At 38.0% G+C, this 14542-nt stretch overlaps 1 protein-coding gene across 1 annotated transcript; it reads left to right on the top strand.

Moving 5' to 3' along the window:
• Window positions 1-5344: 5344 nt before the first annotated feature.
• LOC107623291 (3beta-hydroxysteroid-dehydrogenase/decarboxylase) lies at window positions 5345-14088 on the top strand. The gene is made up of 12 exons (XM_016325498.3): window positions 5345-5810; window positions 5884-5973; window positions 6077-6210; window positions 6396-6566; window positions 7165-7290; window positions 8167-8246; window positions 11110-11308; window positions 11652-11763; window positions 12254-12428; window positions 12620-12776; window positions 13053-13119; window positions 13674-14088. Exons 1-12 carry the CDS (start codon window positions 5579-5581, stop codon window positions 13817-13819), a joined length of 1689 nt encoding a protein of 562 aa, XP_016180984.1. The 5' UTR covers window positions 5345-5578; the 3' UTR covers window positions 13820-14088.
• Window positions 14089-14542: the final 454 nt, after the last annotated feature.

The raw sequence follows: 14542 nt of genomic DNA, 5'->3' as shown, positions 1-14542 counted from the left end.
AGAGTTGGAGATCACATTTTATTCTCTAAAATAAAAATCCAAAATTTAGAGGATCCAAATTCTAAAAAATATAAGAGGAAGTCTAGAGTCAAACTCTTAGCCAAGAATCCAACTCTTATATTTATAACAAAATTATTTATTTTTAGTTGTTCAAAATGTTAGAGAATCGTTAGAATCAATTTAGATCAATTAGTATCGTCTATATTTACATAGTATATCTGTATATTAATTGTAGGATTCTATGCCTTTATTACTTTGATTCATCTAGCACCTATAAATAGCTCTTGTATATTGTACCTTTGCATACACTCAATAATACACTTTTCAGATTACTTTCTCAGTCTCTTGTTTCTAACATGGTATCAAGAGCCTAAGATTTTTTTTTCAATGAATTTTTTTTCATAGCCTTCTTGTTTTTCTCCTCCGACCGTGCCTCTTTTCTCTCGTTTTTCGATCTGTTTTCGACGCTTTGGTTCATCACCTCTGGCATCATCGTATTCTTCTCTTCGTCAGCTTTCCAATGCCGCTGAGATCGCCGCCAGCAGCCACCAGACGCGCCGTCACGCGCCGCCGGAAGTTCGTTGTCCACCTCTATTGTTTCTCCTTCCAGAAGCTTCAGCAGCCGTTAGATCTCGGCGCCGATCGGACGTTCCTCGCACTCCCACGTGTCGCGACGTCAGCCTTTCTCGCCCTTCAGTTGTCAGCAGCCGTTGATCTTGGTGCAGATCCAACGCTCCTGGTGCTGCCACATGTCGCAACGAAGCCATCCTTGGTTGACCCGCGCGCAACCCGGCCTAACCCGCGGTTGACCCGCGTCCACCTCACTGCCAGCGTGTCTCTCTCGCTCCTCTCCAGTGCCGCCACGTGTCATCGCTTCTCTGACGTGGTGCTGACGTGACTGCTGACGTGGCGGACAAGCGGGACCCTCCCTAAGATTTTTTGGTGAGCTCTTTCCGATTCCGCGCCCTATTTTCTCGTTTTCTGCCCCGAATTTACAGTTTTCTTCTTCCTTTTTCTATTTCTTCTATTACTATAGAAAAACCGGATGTCTTTCAACCTATCCCTGTTATCCTTAATGGCTCCAACTATGCACATTGAATTGAAGCTATGCGAGGATTTCTTAAAGGGCGAAAATTATGGCGATATGTGACTGGTGATATTGTCTGTCCTATTAAGCCAACTGTGACTGACAAATCCAAAGATGGTGCCTCCAAATCCAAGGAGGATGCTAAGAAGGAGAAGGACTATGCAGAGAAATTGGAAGATTGGGATAGTAAAAATCATCAGATTATCACTTGGTTCCGCAACACTTCTACTCCTAGCATTCATTTACAGTTTGGGCATTTTGAAACTGCTAAAGAGGTATGGGATCATTTGGCGAAATGTTTTTGATTTTCTTGCTCCGATGGAGATTATTTGGGATCAGTTGACCTCTTGTGAGCTTGTTCTTAAAGATCCCACTGATGCTAAGGCATATGAGGATTATCGGAACCGGACACGTCTCATCCAATTTCTGATGGCACTTACTGATGACAATGAGCTGGTCAGGGCTTCTCTTCTTCATCAGAATCCCTTGCCTAGTCTTGAAGATGCTCTTCCTCGTCTTAAGTCTGAAGAAACGCGCTTGGGATTGCTTCGTTCTAAAAGTGAAACTGTCTTTGCTGCCATCGACAGAAAGGGCAAAATCTGTCGCAACTGTAATCGGCCTGGACATTCCTTCTCCGACTGTCCTTCTATTGAATGTCGTAAGTGCAAACAAAAAAGCCACATTGGCTCCAACTGCTCGAAATTGTTTTGCCATTATTGTAAGCTCTCAGGTCACTTGATTGCTACCTGTCCTACTCGACTACCACGCTCAGATCAGAACACGTATCAACCTCATCCCAACAACTCTCTGCATGTGCCTGCCTCTACTGCTGCTGCTGCTACTGAGTCCACCTCTTCCACATCTCTCAACACACCTTCTGTCTCTCCATCAGATATTGAAACCCTTCTTAGGCAACTTCTCTCCTTTCCTGGTAATACTCTCGCTACTCTTTCCACCCCTCAAGATAATTCTAAATGGTATTTTGATTCTGGTTGTTTCAATCATATGTCTCTTTTGCGTCATCTTTTTTCGTCGTTCTCTCCCACTACAAATACACCTTCTGTCAACACTGCTAATGGTTCCCTCTTGCATGCAACACATCACGGGATTATTTCACAGTCCAATATTCATCTTTCTGATGCTTATTTTATTCCAAAATTAAATTTTAATCTTATCTCTGTCGGTCAGCTTGTTGAACTTGGTTTTGATGTCATTTTTTCTAATTCTGGTTGTCGTGTGCAGGATCGTCGGACGGGAAAGATCATCGGGACTGGATGTAAGGTCGGACGCTTATTTGAGCTCGAGAACCTTCATGTTCCCTCTACAAATCTCTGTGTTGCTTCCTCTCTATCTACTCTTCACTTGTGGCACCATCGTCTTGCCCGTAGCTCCTTAGGAAAATTGCGTCCTCTTATATCTACGGGTGTTTTAGGTCAAGTTCAAAATGAGTCTTTAGATTACATTTCTTGTCGCACTGCAAAACAACCTGCCTTATCCTTTAATAATAATTCCTCTATTGCATGCTCTCCTTTTGATCTTATTCATTCTGATGTTTGGGGCCCCGCTCCCACCGCTTCTATGGGAGGGGCTCGATATTTTGTCGTCTTTATTGATGATTATTCACATTTTACTTGGGTCTATTTGATGACTAATCGTTGTGAGTTGCCTCAGATTTATATTAACTTTGCCACTATGGTTCGAACTCAGTTTTCAAAGGTCATTAAAATTTTCAGACGTGATAATGCTATGGAATATCGTGACTCCAAACTTTTAAATTTTCTCGCTGAACAGGGTAATTTGTCCGAGTTTTCTTGTCCTGGTACCTCTCAACAAAATGGAAGAGTTGAGCGTAAACACCGTCATATTCTTGACTCTGTCCATGCGATACTTATTTCCTCTTCCTATCCTGAGCATGCTTGGGGTAAAGCTGTTATCACTGCTGTTCATGCTATCAATAGACTCCCTTCTTCTGTTCTTGGTAACACTACTCCCTTTGAGCGTCTTTATCGTACTTCTCCCGATTACAGTTCTCTCCGTATTTTTGGTTTGTCTGTTTTGTCCTTCTTCAGCCTCATGAACACAATAAGCTTGAATCTCGGACTCGCATGTGTTGTTTTCTCGGTTATGCTTCTGAACATAAGGGTTATCGTTGTTGGGATCCTATCTCTCGCCGTATTCATATATCTCGTCATGTTGTCTTCTGGGAGCATCACATGTTCTCTAGTTTTTCCTCTTTTGAGTCCATTCCTTCTACTCCGTCACCGTTTTTTACTAACCCAAATGTTGATCTCTTTCCTAGTGATGATACTACAGGGTCTACCCCAAGTCCACCCTTCGAGGCTCTTGCTCCTTCTCCTTCTCCATCTCCTGATGATTCCAGTCCGGACAGCGATCCCGCTCCTACCGTCATGCCTCCTCCTCCCACTCGTTCTTCTCGGGTAAGGAATCCACCTCCTCATCTTCTTGATTATCATTGCTTTTCTACTATTCTTCATCAACATAAACCTAAGTCATTCAGAGAAGCCTCTACAAATCCAAATTGGCAACAAGCAATGCAGGAAGAAATACAGGCACTTGAAAAAGCACACACTTGGGATTTGGTTGATCCTCCTTCTGAACAGGAAGTTGTGGGCAGTAGATGAGTATACAAGATCAAGACGCGCTCTGATGGCTCTATTGACCGTTATAAGGCACGCTTGGTTGCTCAAGGTTGTACGCAAGAGTATGGTATTGATTATGAAGAGACATTTGCTCCTGTCGCTCGCCTTACATCAGTTAGAGCTCTCCTTGCCATTGCCGCGGTTAAAAAATGGTCTCTCAGTCAGATGGATATGAAGAATGCATTTCTTAATGGGGATTTGAAAAAGAAAGTCTATATGAAACCACCTCCGGGATATCCTTGTCCTTCTAGTAAGGTTTCTCTCCTCCGCAAGGCACTTTATGGACTTAAGCAAGCTCCTCGTGAATGGTTTGACAAGTTCAGCACTATCATACGCAGTCTTGGTTTTATTTCTAGTCCTCATGAGAATGCCTTTTTTATTCGTAAAAGCGAACGTGGAGTTGTTCTTCTACTTTTATATGTTGATGACATGATCATTACTGGAGATGATGTTGATGGTATCTCTAATCTCAAGGCCTCACTTCACCGTACCTTTGAAATGAAAGATCTTGGTTCTCTCAGCTATTTTCTTGGTCTCGAGGTCATCTCAACAGATGATGGCATCTATCTCTCTCAGGCTAAGTATGCTTCAGATCTTCTTGCTCGCGCTGGGATTACAGATAGTCGCACTGAGTCTACTCCTATTGAGCCTAATGTTCAATTTACCCCTATGGATGGCACTGTTTTGGATAATCCGACTCTCTATCGACAGTTAGTTGGAGGTCTCGTCTACTTGACTGTCACCCGACCAGACATTGCCTATCCAGTTCATGTCCTCAGCCAGTTCTTGTCAGCTCCTCGTACTACTCACTATGCGGCAGTTCTTCACATTCTTCGCTACGTCAAAGGCACTCTATTTCATGGCCTTTATTTTTCTACCCATTCCTCTTTGACCCTTCAGGCATACTCCGATGCTGATTGGGCTGGTGATCCCACTGATCGTTGTTCTACTATTGGTTACTGTTTGTTCTTTGGCGACGCTCTCATTTCTTGGCGTGCTAAGAAGCAAACGTTCACTGCTCGCTCAAGCACAGAAGCTGAGTACCGTGCCCTCGCTGACACCACTGCTGAGGTTATCTCGGTTCGTTGGCTTCTCGAAGATCTGTGTGCTCCTCAGTCGTCCCCTACTGATGTTTTCTGTGATAACCGCAATGCTATTCAGATTGCCCATAATGATGTGTTTCATGAACGCACCAAACACATTGAGATTGATTGTCACTTTGTTCGGTAGCGTATCCTTATTGATGCTGTTCGTCTCATTGCTGTTGGAACACTGGATCAGACTGCTGATATCTTCACGAAAGCTCATCACCCGACTCGTTTCCGAACTTTGTTATCCAAACTCAAGTTGGTATCCTTAGCTCCCACTTGAGTTTGAGGGGGATATTAGAGAATTGTTAGAATCAATTTAGATCAATTAGTATCGTCTATATTTATATAGTATATCTGTATATTAATTGTAGGATTCTATGCCTTTATTACTTTGATTCATCTAGCACCTATAAATACCCCTTGTATATTGTACCTTTGGATACACTCAATAATACACTTTTCAGATTACTCTTTTAGTCTCTTGTTTCTAACACATAAAAAAAAAAAAAAAAGAATTTAACTCTTAAGTAAATTGACTAAATTCTAATTTTTAACATTCTAAAATCTAAATAAGCTTTAATTTTCGATTCCTCCCAATTTTGTATTCATGAACTAGTAAATTGATGAACTAGTAACTTAAATGATCGGTCGGTTTTCAGAACCTTGCTGGTTACGTTTTGGCTTTCACTTGCTCTGTTGCCTGCCACCCCAACTGAATCTGCGATCCAATCACCTCACCTATGGCCGTCGATGACAAGTGGTGCGTCGTCACCGGAGGTCGCGGCTTCGCCGCCCGCCACCTGGTGGAAATGTTGATCCAAGACAACACCTACTTCGTTCGCATCGCCGATCTCGGAGCCACTATCGAACTCGAACCGTCCGAACAACTCGGGACTCTAGGCCAAGCCTTGAGCTCTGGTCGCGCCCAATACGTCTCTCTCGATCTTCGTAACGAGGAACACGTCCTCAAAGGTTACCTCTCCTAACTACTTCAATGTCGTTTATCAACACGTATGGTGTTTAACGGCGTCGTTTCTCGTTGCAGCATTGGAAGGTTGTGAGATTGTTTTCCACATGGCTGCTCCAAACTCATCCATTAACAACTATCAGCTTCATCATTCTGTCAATGTCCAAGGTAAAATGCTCAATCTTATGTTCGTTTTTCTTCATGGAATGCCAACTGTTTGATGGAACGTTTGAAAGAAAAGTAACTGACACTGAGATTTTTGTTTCGCAAGGAACACAGAATGTCATTGATGCTTGTGTTCAACTTAGAGTGAAGCGGCTTGTTTACACCAGCTCATCTAGTGTTGTATTTGATGGCGTTCATGGAATTCATAATGGAAAGGAATCAATGCCCTATCCACCTAAGGTACCTGCCATAACTACTCTCTATGTTTCTTGTAACATGAGATAATGCATACATTTTGTATACTGGCTTGGTGGATGGTGCATTTTATATTATATTTTTGGCGACTTGAAATGTTGCTCAATCTTGTTAACCTGTTCTTTTATGTAATTGGCACGGTCCTAAACTGAGTTTTGCACTGCTTTCAGCATAATGATCATTATTCTGCCACTAAAGCTCAGGGTGAGGCTTTGGTTTTGAAGGCTAATGGAACTAGTGGGCTCCTGACTTGCTCGCTACGTCCTAGTAGCATTTTTGGGCCTGGTGATAGACTGATGGTGCCTTCGTCAGTTGATGCTGCCAAGGCAGGGAAAACCAAGGTAAATATTGCTGTACCTTCTAATTCTGTAGATATGGTTTTGTGTGTGTAACTTTGTTTCTGGCCTCATCATTGTACTTTGTGTTCATGTAGCAATTTGAGTATGGGCTATAGAATACATTTTTGTAGCTTTTGCGTGATTTAGGCAGGCTTAATATTTATTAGGTCTGTTCTATGCTTTTATATCCTATCCCCTTTGTGCTGAGCAGAATGAGAACAGTTAGCAATTAGCTTGACTTTACTGCTTTGTGGAGCCCTGTAGCTTATTCTATGGCATACTCAGTCATACTTCCTGACTCTTAATGTGAGTTTCTGCTGAAGGCTATGCTTTGCACTGCATATGTAATGAGTGTCCTAGTAAATTTTGGTACTCTCCTTCAATAGCTAATTAATCTGGACAGTTAATCTTGAGTGGGACATAGCTTGCTGATTCAAATTATCCATGAATCGAAAGAAATTGGCTTGTTGCAAATAATAGAAAATCATTGTTCTTCCTGAAATAAAGATGGATTTGGACAGAGCAGTATGCACATGTAACTTATTACCAGAAAATTTCATCAAGTCTTTATTTCTTTAATTTATAATTCTCTCTTGAACAGTTCATTATTGGTGATGGCAATAACATGTATGATTTCACTTATGTTGGAAATGTGGCTCATTCCCATTTATGTGCTGACCGAGCTCTAGCTTCAGAGGGGGAAGTTTCAAAAAAAGCTGCAGGAGAGGTACCTTTGGAAGATTCTGTCATTACAGTTTTTGGTATATAAATATTTGTTTAATTATGTAAATGAAGATTAAACATGGACATCTTAGAAGGTGGTGATGATGATCCTGCTCTATTGTCGAGGGGTTGTTAGTTATTTGCAGGTGTACATTCTTTTAGAAACCACAGTTGCTAACATGATGATGAGTTGATGATACATTTAAGGGTAGATTTCTTCTTTTGGGTGGGTGAATGACAAGACCTAGAAAATATACGTTTTAGCAAAGACATTATATTTGACCTAGTTAGTTTGATTCTAATTTAAACAAATTATTCATTTCATGAAAGATTCATTAGGCATTTGCATACTGAAGGAGGGGGTGGGGAAGGAACTTGGGCCGCGTTTGTTTCTGAGAACAGGACAGGACAAGATACTGAGAACAGGATATGACAAGACATTGATGGACAGAGACACAAAATTTTGTGTTCTTGTATTCTATTTGGTGATAAACTAGAACAAATTATAAAAATCTAATTTATTCTCATTTTTTTTATTCAAAAAATTTGAGATGAAAAATATAATAATAAAAAAATATAATTATGAAAAATTAACAAAAATAATGAAAAAAAAAATGAAAAATAAGTCGTGTCCCTTATTAGTGTCCCTGTGTCCTTCCTGTCAGGATGGACACAAAATATACTAATTTAGTGTCTCTGGACACACTGTCTCTGTCTATGTCTCCTCTATGAAACATGATTTTGTGTCTCAGTGTCCATGTTTCAGTGTCCTGTCTCTGTAAACAAACGCAGCCTTGGTTATTAGCACGATTAGGTAGGAATTTAGCAGTTTCTGTAGTGTTTTCGTGCTGAAGTTTTTTTCCCCCTCTGTTTCCTGTAGGCATATTTCATAACAAATATGGAACCTATAAAATTTTGGGAATTCATGTCACTTATTCTAGAAGGTCTCGGATATGAAAGGTATACTATGAGTCATTTGATATTTCTTGCTCTCATTTTGCTTATGCTATTTTTTGAATGTAAGATCTCATTTTTTTATTGTGACCCTCTGGATGTAAAAGCAAAGTTTCTCAATTCATGTCAATTTAGCATGAAAATTAGCATTGGTCCATTATTTGCGAAAAATACAAATAAGAAAATACTCAAAAAGAAATATTTACTATCACAATGTAGACTAATAGTTAAATCCTAATCAAATACTTATGCTAAAATAAGAAAAATATACAACAAAAAAACCTTATTCCACTAGGTAGGGTTGACTATATGAATCAAATAACATCATTGTGCCTTATCATGTATCATGTTTGCGGTGAGATAGTTTATACAGAGATCTCGCTTGACCACTTTATGTAGAGCCCTTTTAGGTCGTCGTCTACCTCTAACAACTGGTTTATCTACTATCTGATCCACCATTCTCACTAGATGCTCTACTGGACTTCTTTTCACATGTCCAAACCACCTAAAATGAGATTCCACAATCTTTTCAACAATGGGAGCTACTCCAACTTTTTCTCTCATATCCTTGTTCCTTATTACGTCCATACGCGTATGACTGCTCAAGTGTTTATCCATCGAAGCATACTCCTTTGAGTCACATTGAATTTAAATTCATGTTCACTTTTTGCCGGTCAACACTCTGTTCATACAACATGGTCTAATGGCAGTGCGATAAAATGTACCCTTAAGTTTTAGACGTACTTTTTTTGTCACATAAAAATTGAAGCACTCTGCCATTTTGACCAACCTCCTTGAAAATCCTATGATTTATACCGTCATCTATTTCTCCATTGTCTTGAATAACACCACCAAGATACTAAAATCTCTTGTGGTATAGTATCTTTTCCGATTTTCACTTCTGTGTAAGTCTTTCCCCTTCCGCTGCTAAACTTGCATTCTATATACTCCATCTTAGTGTGACTTATGCGCGAACCATGTACTTTCTCTACAAGTCCAACTTCTCATTCAATTCTTCTTGCTATTCTCCCAAAGATGATGTCATCCGTGAAAGGTGTGCTCCATGGTACAAGTTCTTGAATATGCGTGGTAAGCACTTCCAACACAAGTGTGAAAAGATATGGGCTTAGAGATAACCCTTGGTGTAATCATACACCAATAGAAAATTATTTTGTTACACCATATTGGGTTTCACATCAATCATTGTAATCCCATCGTATATGTCCTTAATTATGTAAATATATGTAATTCTTACTCTCTTCCTATCATATGCTTTTTTTCAAGTTAATAAAAACCACATATAGATTCTTTTGTTACTTCAAAGCCTCTCCATCATTCTCCTTAACAACTGTATAGCCTTTATGGTATATCTTACTAGGATAAAGACCAAACTCCAAACTCCGAAACCTGAGTCTCTTGTTTCACCTTTACCCTATCACCCTTTCCCACAGCTGCATAGTTGGCTCATGAGCTTGATCTTTCTATAGTTTTCACAACTTTGTATATTTCCCTGATTCTTGTAGATAAGGACTAAAATGCTCTTCCTCCATTTGTTTGACATCTCTTAGACCTTAAAATATTATTAGAGAGTTTAGCTAACCAACAGGCGCTTTTTCTTCCTAAACTTTTCTAAACTTCAATAGGGATATTAACCAGGCTCACTGCTCTACCATTCTTATTCCTTTTAGAGTCTCCTTAACTTCAAAATCCCGAATTTTTTGATAGTAAATGAAGTTTTGGTCCTCCTCCCTTGTTTGTAACCAACCTGAGCACGAAAGAGTCTCATGTCCATCATTAAATAACTTGTGAAAGTAGCTCTTACATCTTTTGTTGACGTTCTCGTTTGTGGCCAAAACTTCACCATTATTGTCCTTAATGCACTTAACTTGATCCAAATTTATATTTTTTCTTTCTTGACCCTTCACTATCTTGTAAATGCATCTTCCCATCTTACATACCCAAAGAAAAGATTGATAAAACTCTAATAAACTCTCGTTCTTACTTCACTTACCGCCACTTTTGTCTCCTTCTTAACCGACTTATACTTATTCCGATTTTCCACGTTGCGGCATAAAAACCATACTTTAAAACATTCCCTCTTCATGTTTACCTTCTCTTGCACACTTGTCGCCCACCATGATTCTTTATCTCTAGCTCCATTACCTCTAGTCTCTTTGTTTGTCACCTTTCATTTGCCACCTCCTAGTCCTTGGGTTCCTTTTTTGTCTACTTCTCCACACCTTTCGCTAAACACACAAATCCATAATTAGCACCCTATGTTAGGTAGTCAAACTCTCTCGCGGGATAATTTTGCAGTTAGTACAAAAATTTTTGGTCGGATTTTTTTAACACCCTATGTGCTGTTCATCCTACATGACCTCTGCCATGTTAATAATACAACCATTCTGGCAAACCATCAGCTTGTCACTAAAATTTTGTGACACCACATACTCAGACAAAAACTACATGTTATTTGTTCAAGAATGTGGAAAGTGCAACCCTATGCTGAGCATAGGTCTGAAGTTGCTATTAAATAAGGATATGGGATTATTGGAAATTTTCATCTTATCTTAGCTGTTATTTGGTATCCTTTAAATTTTTAATTATAATCAGATAAAATTCCTTTCTGCGACCTCTCTTTTTGTGGGATTGTTCACTGTTGCTCTGGTTTTTCTTTTATATGTTAATGTGAATGTTGGTTTCTACTTTTCTATCATTATTAATAAATAATAATTTCTATATTCTCTTATAGTTAAATTGAAAAGAAATATGGGATATAGTTTTGCTTATCCCACCAAAAAACTGTAAAACTATAGTCATGGCTCTATCAATTCCTTTTATCTGTTAGCTGAGTTCATTTAGTTTGCAGGCCAAGAATAAAGATCCCTGCCTTTGTTCTCATGCCAATTGCACTATTGGTGGAGTATACATATAAGCTGCTAGGTCCATATGGTATGAAGGTGCCTCAGTTAACACCTTCAAGAGTAAGACTCCTATCTTGCAACAGAACTTTTGATTGCTCAAAAGCAAAGGAGCGCCTTCGATATGAACCCATTGTAACGCTAAAGGTTTTGTGATATTTCTTGATTTTATTATGCATTGAATATTTTGGTTTATTGTTATGTAGAACCTTTGTGTAGTTTCTAAGTTTATGTATATCCTTTGTGATCTATATTCCTTGCAATCTTGGCACATTGATAAAATAAAGTAATGTTCAATTCTGTAATTCCACTCATTGATAATATTGAGTTAATATCATTAACTTCAAGTCAACTATTGGATTTGACTTGTAAAATATATGGTGTTTTATTGCACAAAGGTTCATGTTTTTATGGTGGTGAGTGTAGATGCTAGTCCTAGTTGTTGCCTGGTGTTTCATTTCTAGTGTGATTGCATTTTTTTTTTCTACAGGAGGGTTTGCAGAGGACGATTGATTCATTTTCACACTTGAGGGCTGAAAATCAACTTAAGGCCAAAAGAGAAAGGGCCTCGAAAGCTTCAATATATCTTGGGAGTGGAAGAGGTATGAATAATCAACTATAATCCATTTAACTTATTTGATTGGAAACTCTGGATATGCTGATTTGTTTAATGCTGTTTTTGGTTTGTTGTAAAAGAAATCTGAAAGGCATATATTCATTTTCAAAAGACAAATAAACTTCGAGAAATCATGACTGCTAATGTGCCATTTAGCCTCATACCCGTGGGCCAGTCTTCATGAAATACTTCTATTCTATATAGGTCTATGTTGATATGAAGCATTGCATTTTACCTTTGTAATTTCTTATTGATGTGAAAGTGCAAAGAACAAGTGTTGGAACTTAGAAGTTCCAACTTAGAGTAGGTATTCTAACTCAATCCATTATCATAATCTATTAAATGGTAATGGTTTCATATCGCTTTTACTTAATATACAAACACAACACAGTTACCGTTTGGTGCTGGGAGTGATTTTGCAATTTACTTTTATCTATCTATTGGTTATAACTTGTAACTGATGTACTTATTTGCAGTTGCTGACACATTGCTTTGGAAGGACAGAAAGCAAACGTTCACCACATTGTTAGTCTTGATTGCAATATACTTAAGCTTCATTGCACCCGGGAATACTTTCATTACTGCTCTCTCAAAGCTTCTGTTGTTTGCATCGATCTTTTTATTCATTCATGGGATTCTACCGGCAAAGATGTACGTATACTATTTACTGTTCAGTGTTTAGTTGTCAATTACATGATGATATTGATATATGTTAAGCTCACCCAATAGTGAATGATATATATAATTTGTAACCATGAAGATGATTGTTTTGAAGCTTTGTAGTCCAGCTTCCGATGGGAAGATAAATGCTAACTATCTCTTGTACTCTTATGTATATGAAGATTGGGGTACACTGTTCAGAAAATGCCCAAATCCTGGTTTCACTTATCAGAAGACATGTCACATCAACTTGCTGTCTCCGTGGTATCAATATGGAATATTCCTATGAATGTTTTGAAATCCCTTGCACAAGGGACCGAGTGGATGCTATTCTTTAAGGTACCTAAACTGCATTGCATTTTCCCCCTTGCCATTGCTTGCTGCTGCAATGCGTATGGAATAATATAAGATGCATTTAGTGATCTACAACTTAAGTTGTGAAATTTGCTGAAAAAGTGAAGGCCTTAATTTTGGAACTGTCATTTCAAAATTTCATGTATGTTAGATTTTGATAATGGGGAGGATTAGAATTAGATATCCAGATTACTTCAATTTACTGAGGATAAAGTTTCTCAAGTATCTAGTGCGCTGAAATATCTTTGCCTTGATCAATAGGTTGTTTTCTCTTCGCTCCTTCTTAGCTTCTTTGGTGCATTTTCACTTCAGAACTTATATAAGATAGGTATATGCTCTCTCTCTCTCTCTCTCTCTCTGACAGATTTTGCACATGTATGTACCATTTGCTTGCACAAAAAATTATACTGCTAGACTTGCCTCCACTTAAAATGATTGAATCTATTCATACTACATGCTTCATACTTGTATTTGTTTATTATGAGTGAACTATTCATAGGCAATTCTAAATTGCTGCCATACCCATACCCATACCGGGTAATTACCTACTAGTGGTCCTACTTATCAACTAAGTATTACAATAAACAAATACTTTCTAAATATAAATTACTTTTCATAAAACATCAATCATGCACTTCAAAAATGAGAATCTAAAAAATTTAATTTTTCATTACTTATTGTGCATTTATTAAAGAACAAAATTTTAGAAGTTTCTATTCAAAGTAATCTGAACAAGTGCCCTAAGGGCACTAGTTAGCAAAACCTTTAAAATATATGTGATTTGCGAGTAAAGTAATATTAACGTGTTTGAATCTGCAGTTCCTTGATGGTAAATTGGTAATGAATAATGATAGTAATTTCTCTTTTTCTTGTCATTTACAGGACTTACCACTGCATTTATTGCTTTCTACATTTATGAAAAGAAGGAGGAAGAAATTGATGACTTATTCATAAAAGCACTTTCTTTTGGGTGCAAGTTGAAATCTGATGCCATAAGGAAGTTCCTTCCTTCTAAGAAGAGTGAGTGATAGCTTGTAACCCCTGGTTTTTTCTTGGATAAGGGGGATGAGCACTATCTCAAGTTGTGTATGCTGTGGAGTTCATTGTATGATTGTACAATACTGGGATTCTTTTATTTATATTCAACTAACCTATAAAATGTTAGTATTTATTTGTTAAAAATTCTTAAGCTGGTTTGGAATTCAAAATTAGAATGCGTAGCAATTTCTCTACTAGAGACATGATGTAGCATTCTTGGACTAGAAAATGCAGAGTTTGATTAGTTTCTTTATTTTAATCTGATTGCTTCGGCATTTAAATATCTTTAATTTCTTTGGTAGAAGACGTTTAAATATCTAAATGATATATTCATCATTTGTGCTAAAACCCATGTTTATTATGACTTTGTGAGCAAAATTGTAAAACCATGAGCTGGGAATAGAAAGAGTTGTGAGACGCTCTGATATTCAAAGTATTTCTAATGTCAAATTGATTCTTAGGTTCTTAATATGGGAGATTTAAGTTCTTGTTAATGTTACCTGTTTAACCAATTTGGATTAATCTAGTAGTTAGTTTACTAGTCTATTTAATCAAATGTTAAGAGTTTGAATTCTGTTTTATTCACACAGCAATCCATTGGTTAGTAACAAATTCTTAAATAGAATTTCGATTTGTGACGTATTAGTCTTCGGCCTTCCAAATTGAAGGATACCGTGGCGTGAAGAAACCAAAAGAGTTCTTGTTATCCATTT

Source organism: Arachis ipaensis, chromosome B10, assembly GCF_059453495.1.
Source record: "Arachis ipaensis isolate K30076 ecotype BB chromosome B10, ASM5945349v1, whole genome shotgun sequence".
Taxonomy (NCBI): Eukaryota; Viridiplantae; Streptophyta; class Magnoliopsida; order Fabales; family Fabaceae; genus Arachis; species Arachis ipaensis.
The sequence above is the reverse complement of the archived record's forward strand: the minus strand, read 5'-3'. Positions and strand labels throughout refer to the sequence as shown.

Bases quoted from the DNA above. Each gene is read 5' to 3' on its own strand.
- LOC107623291 (XM_016325498.3), top strand. From the start codon at position 5,579: ATGGCCGTCGATGACAAGTGGTGCGTCGTCACCGGAGGTCGCGGCTTC. The intron at 5,974-6,076 runs GTAAAATGCTCA...TTGTTTCGCAAG, and splicing joins TCATTCTGTCAATGTCCAAG to GAACACAGAATGTCATTGAT. The intron at 12,429-12,619 runs GTACGTATACTA...ATGTATATGAAG, and splicing joins GGGATTCTACCGGCAAAGAT to ATTGGGGTACACTGTTCAGA.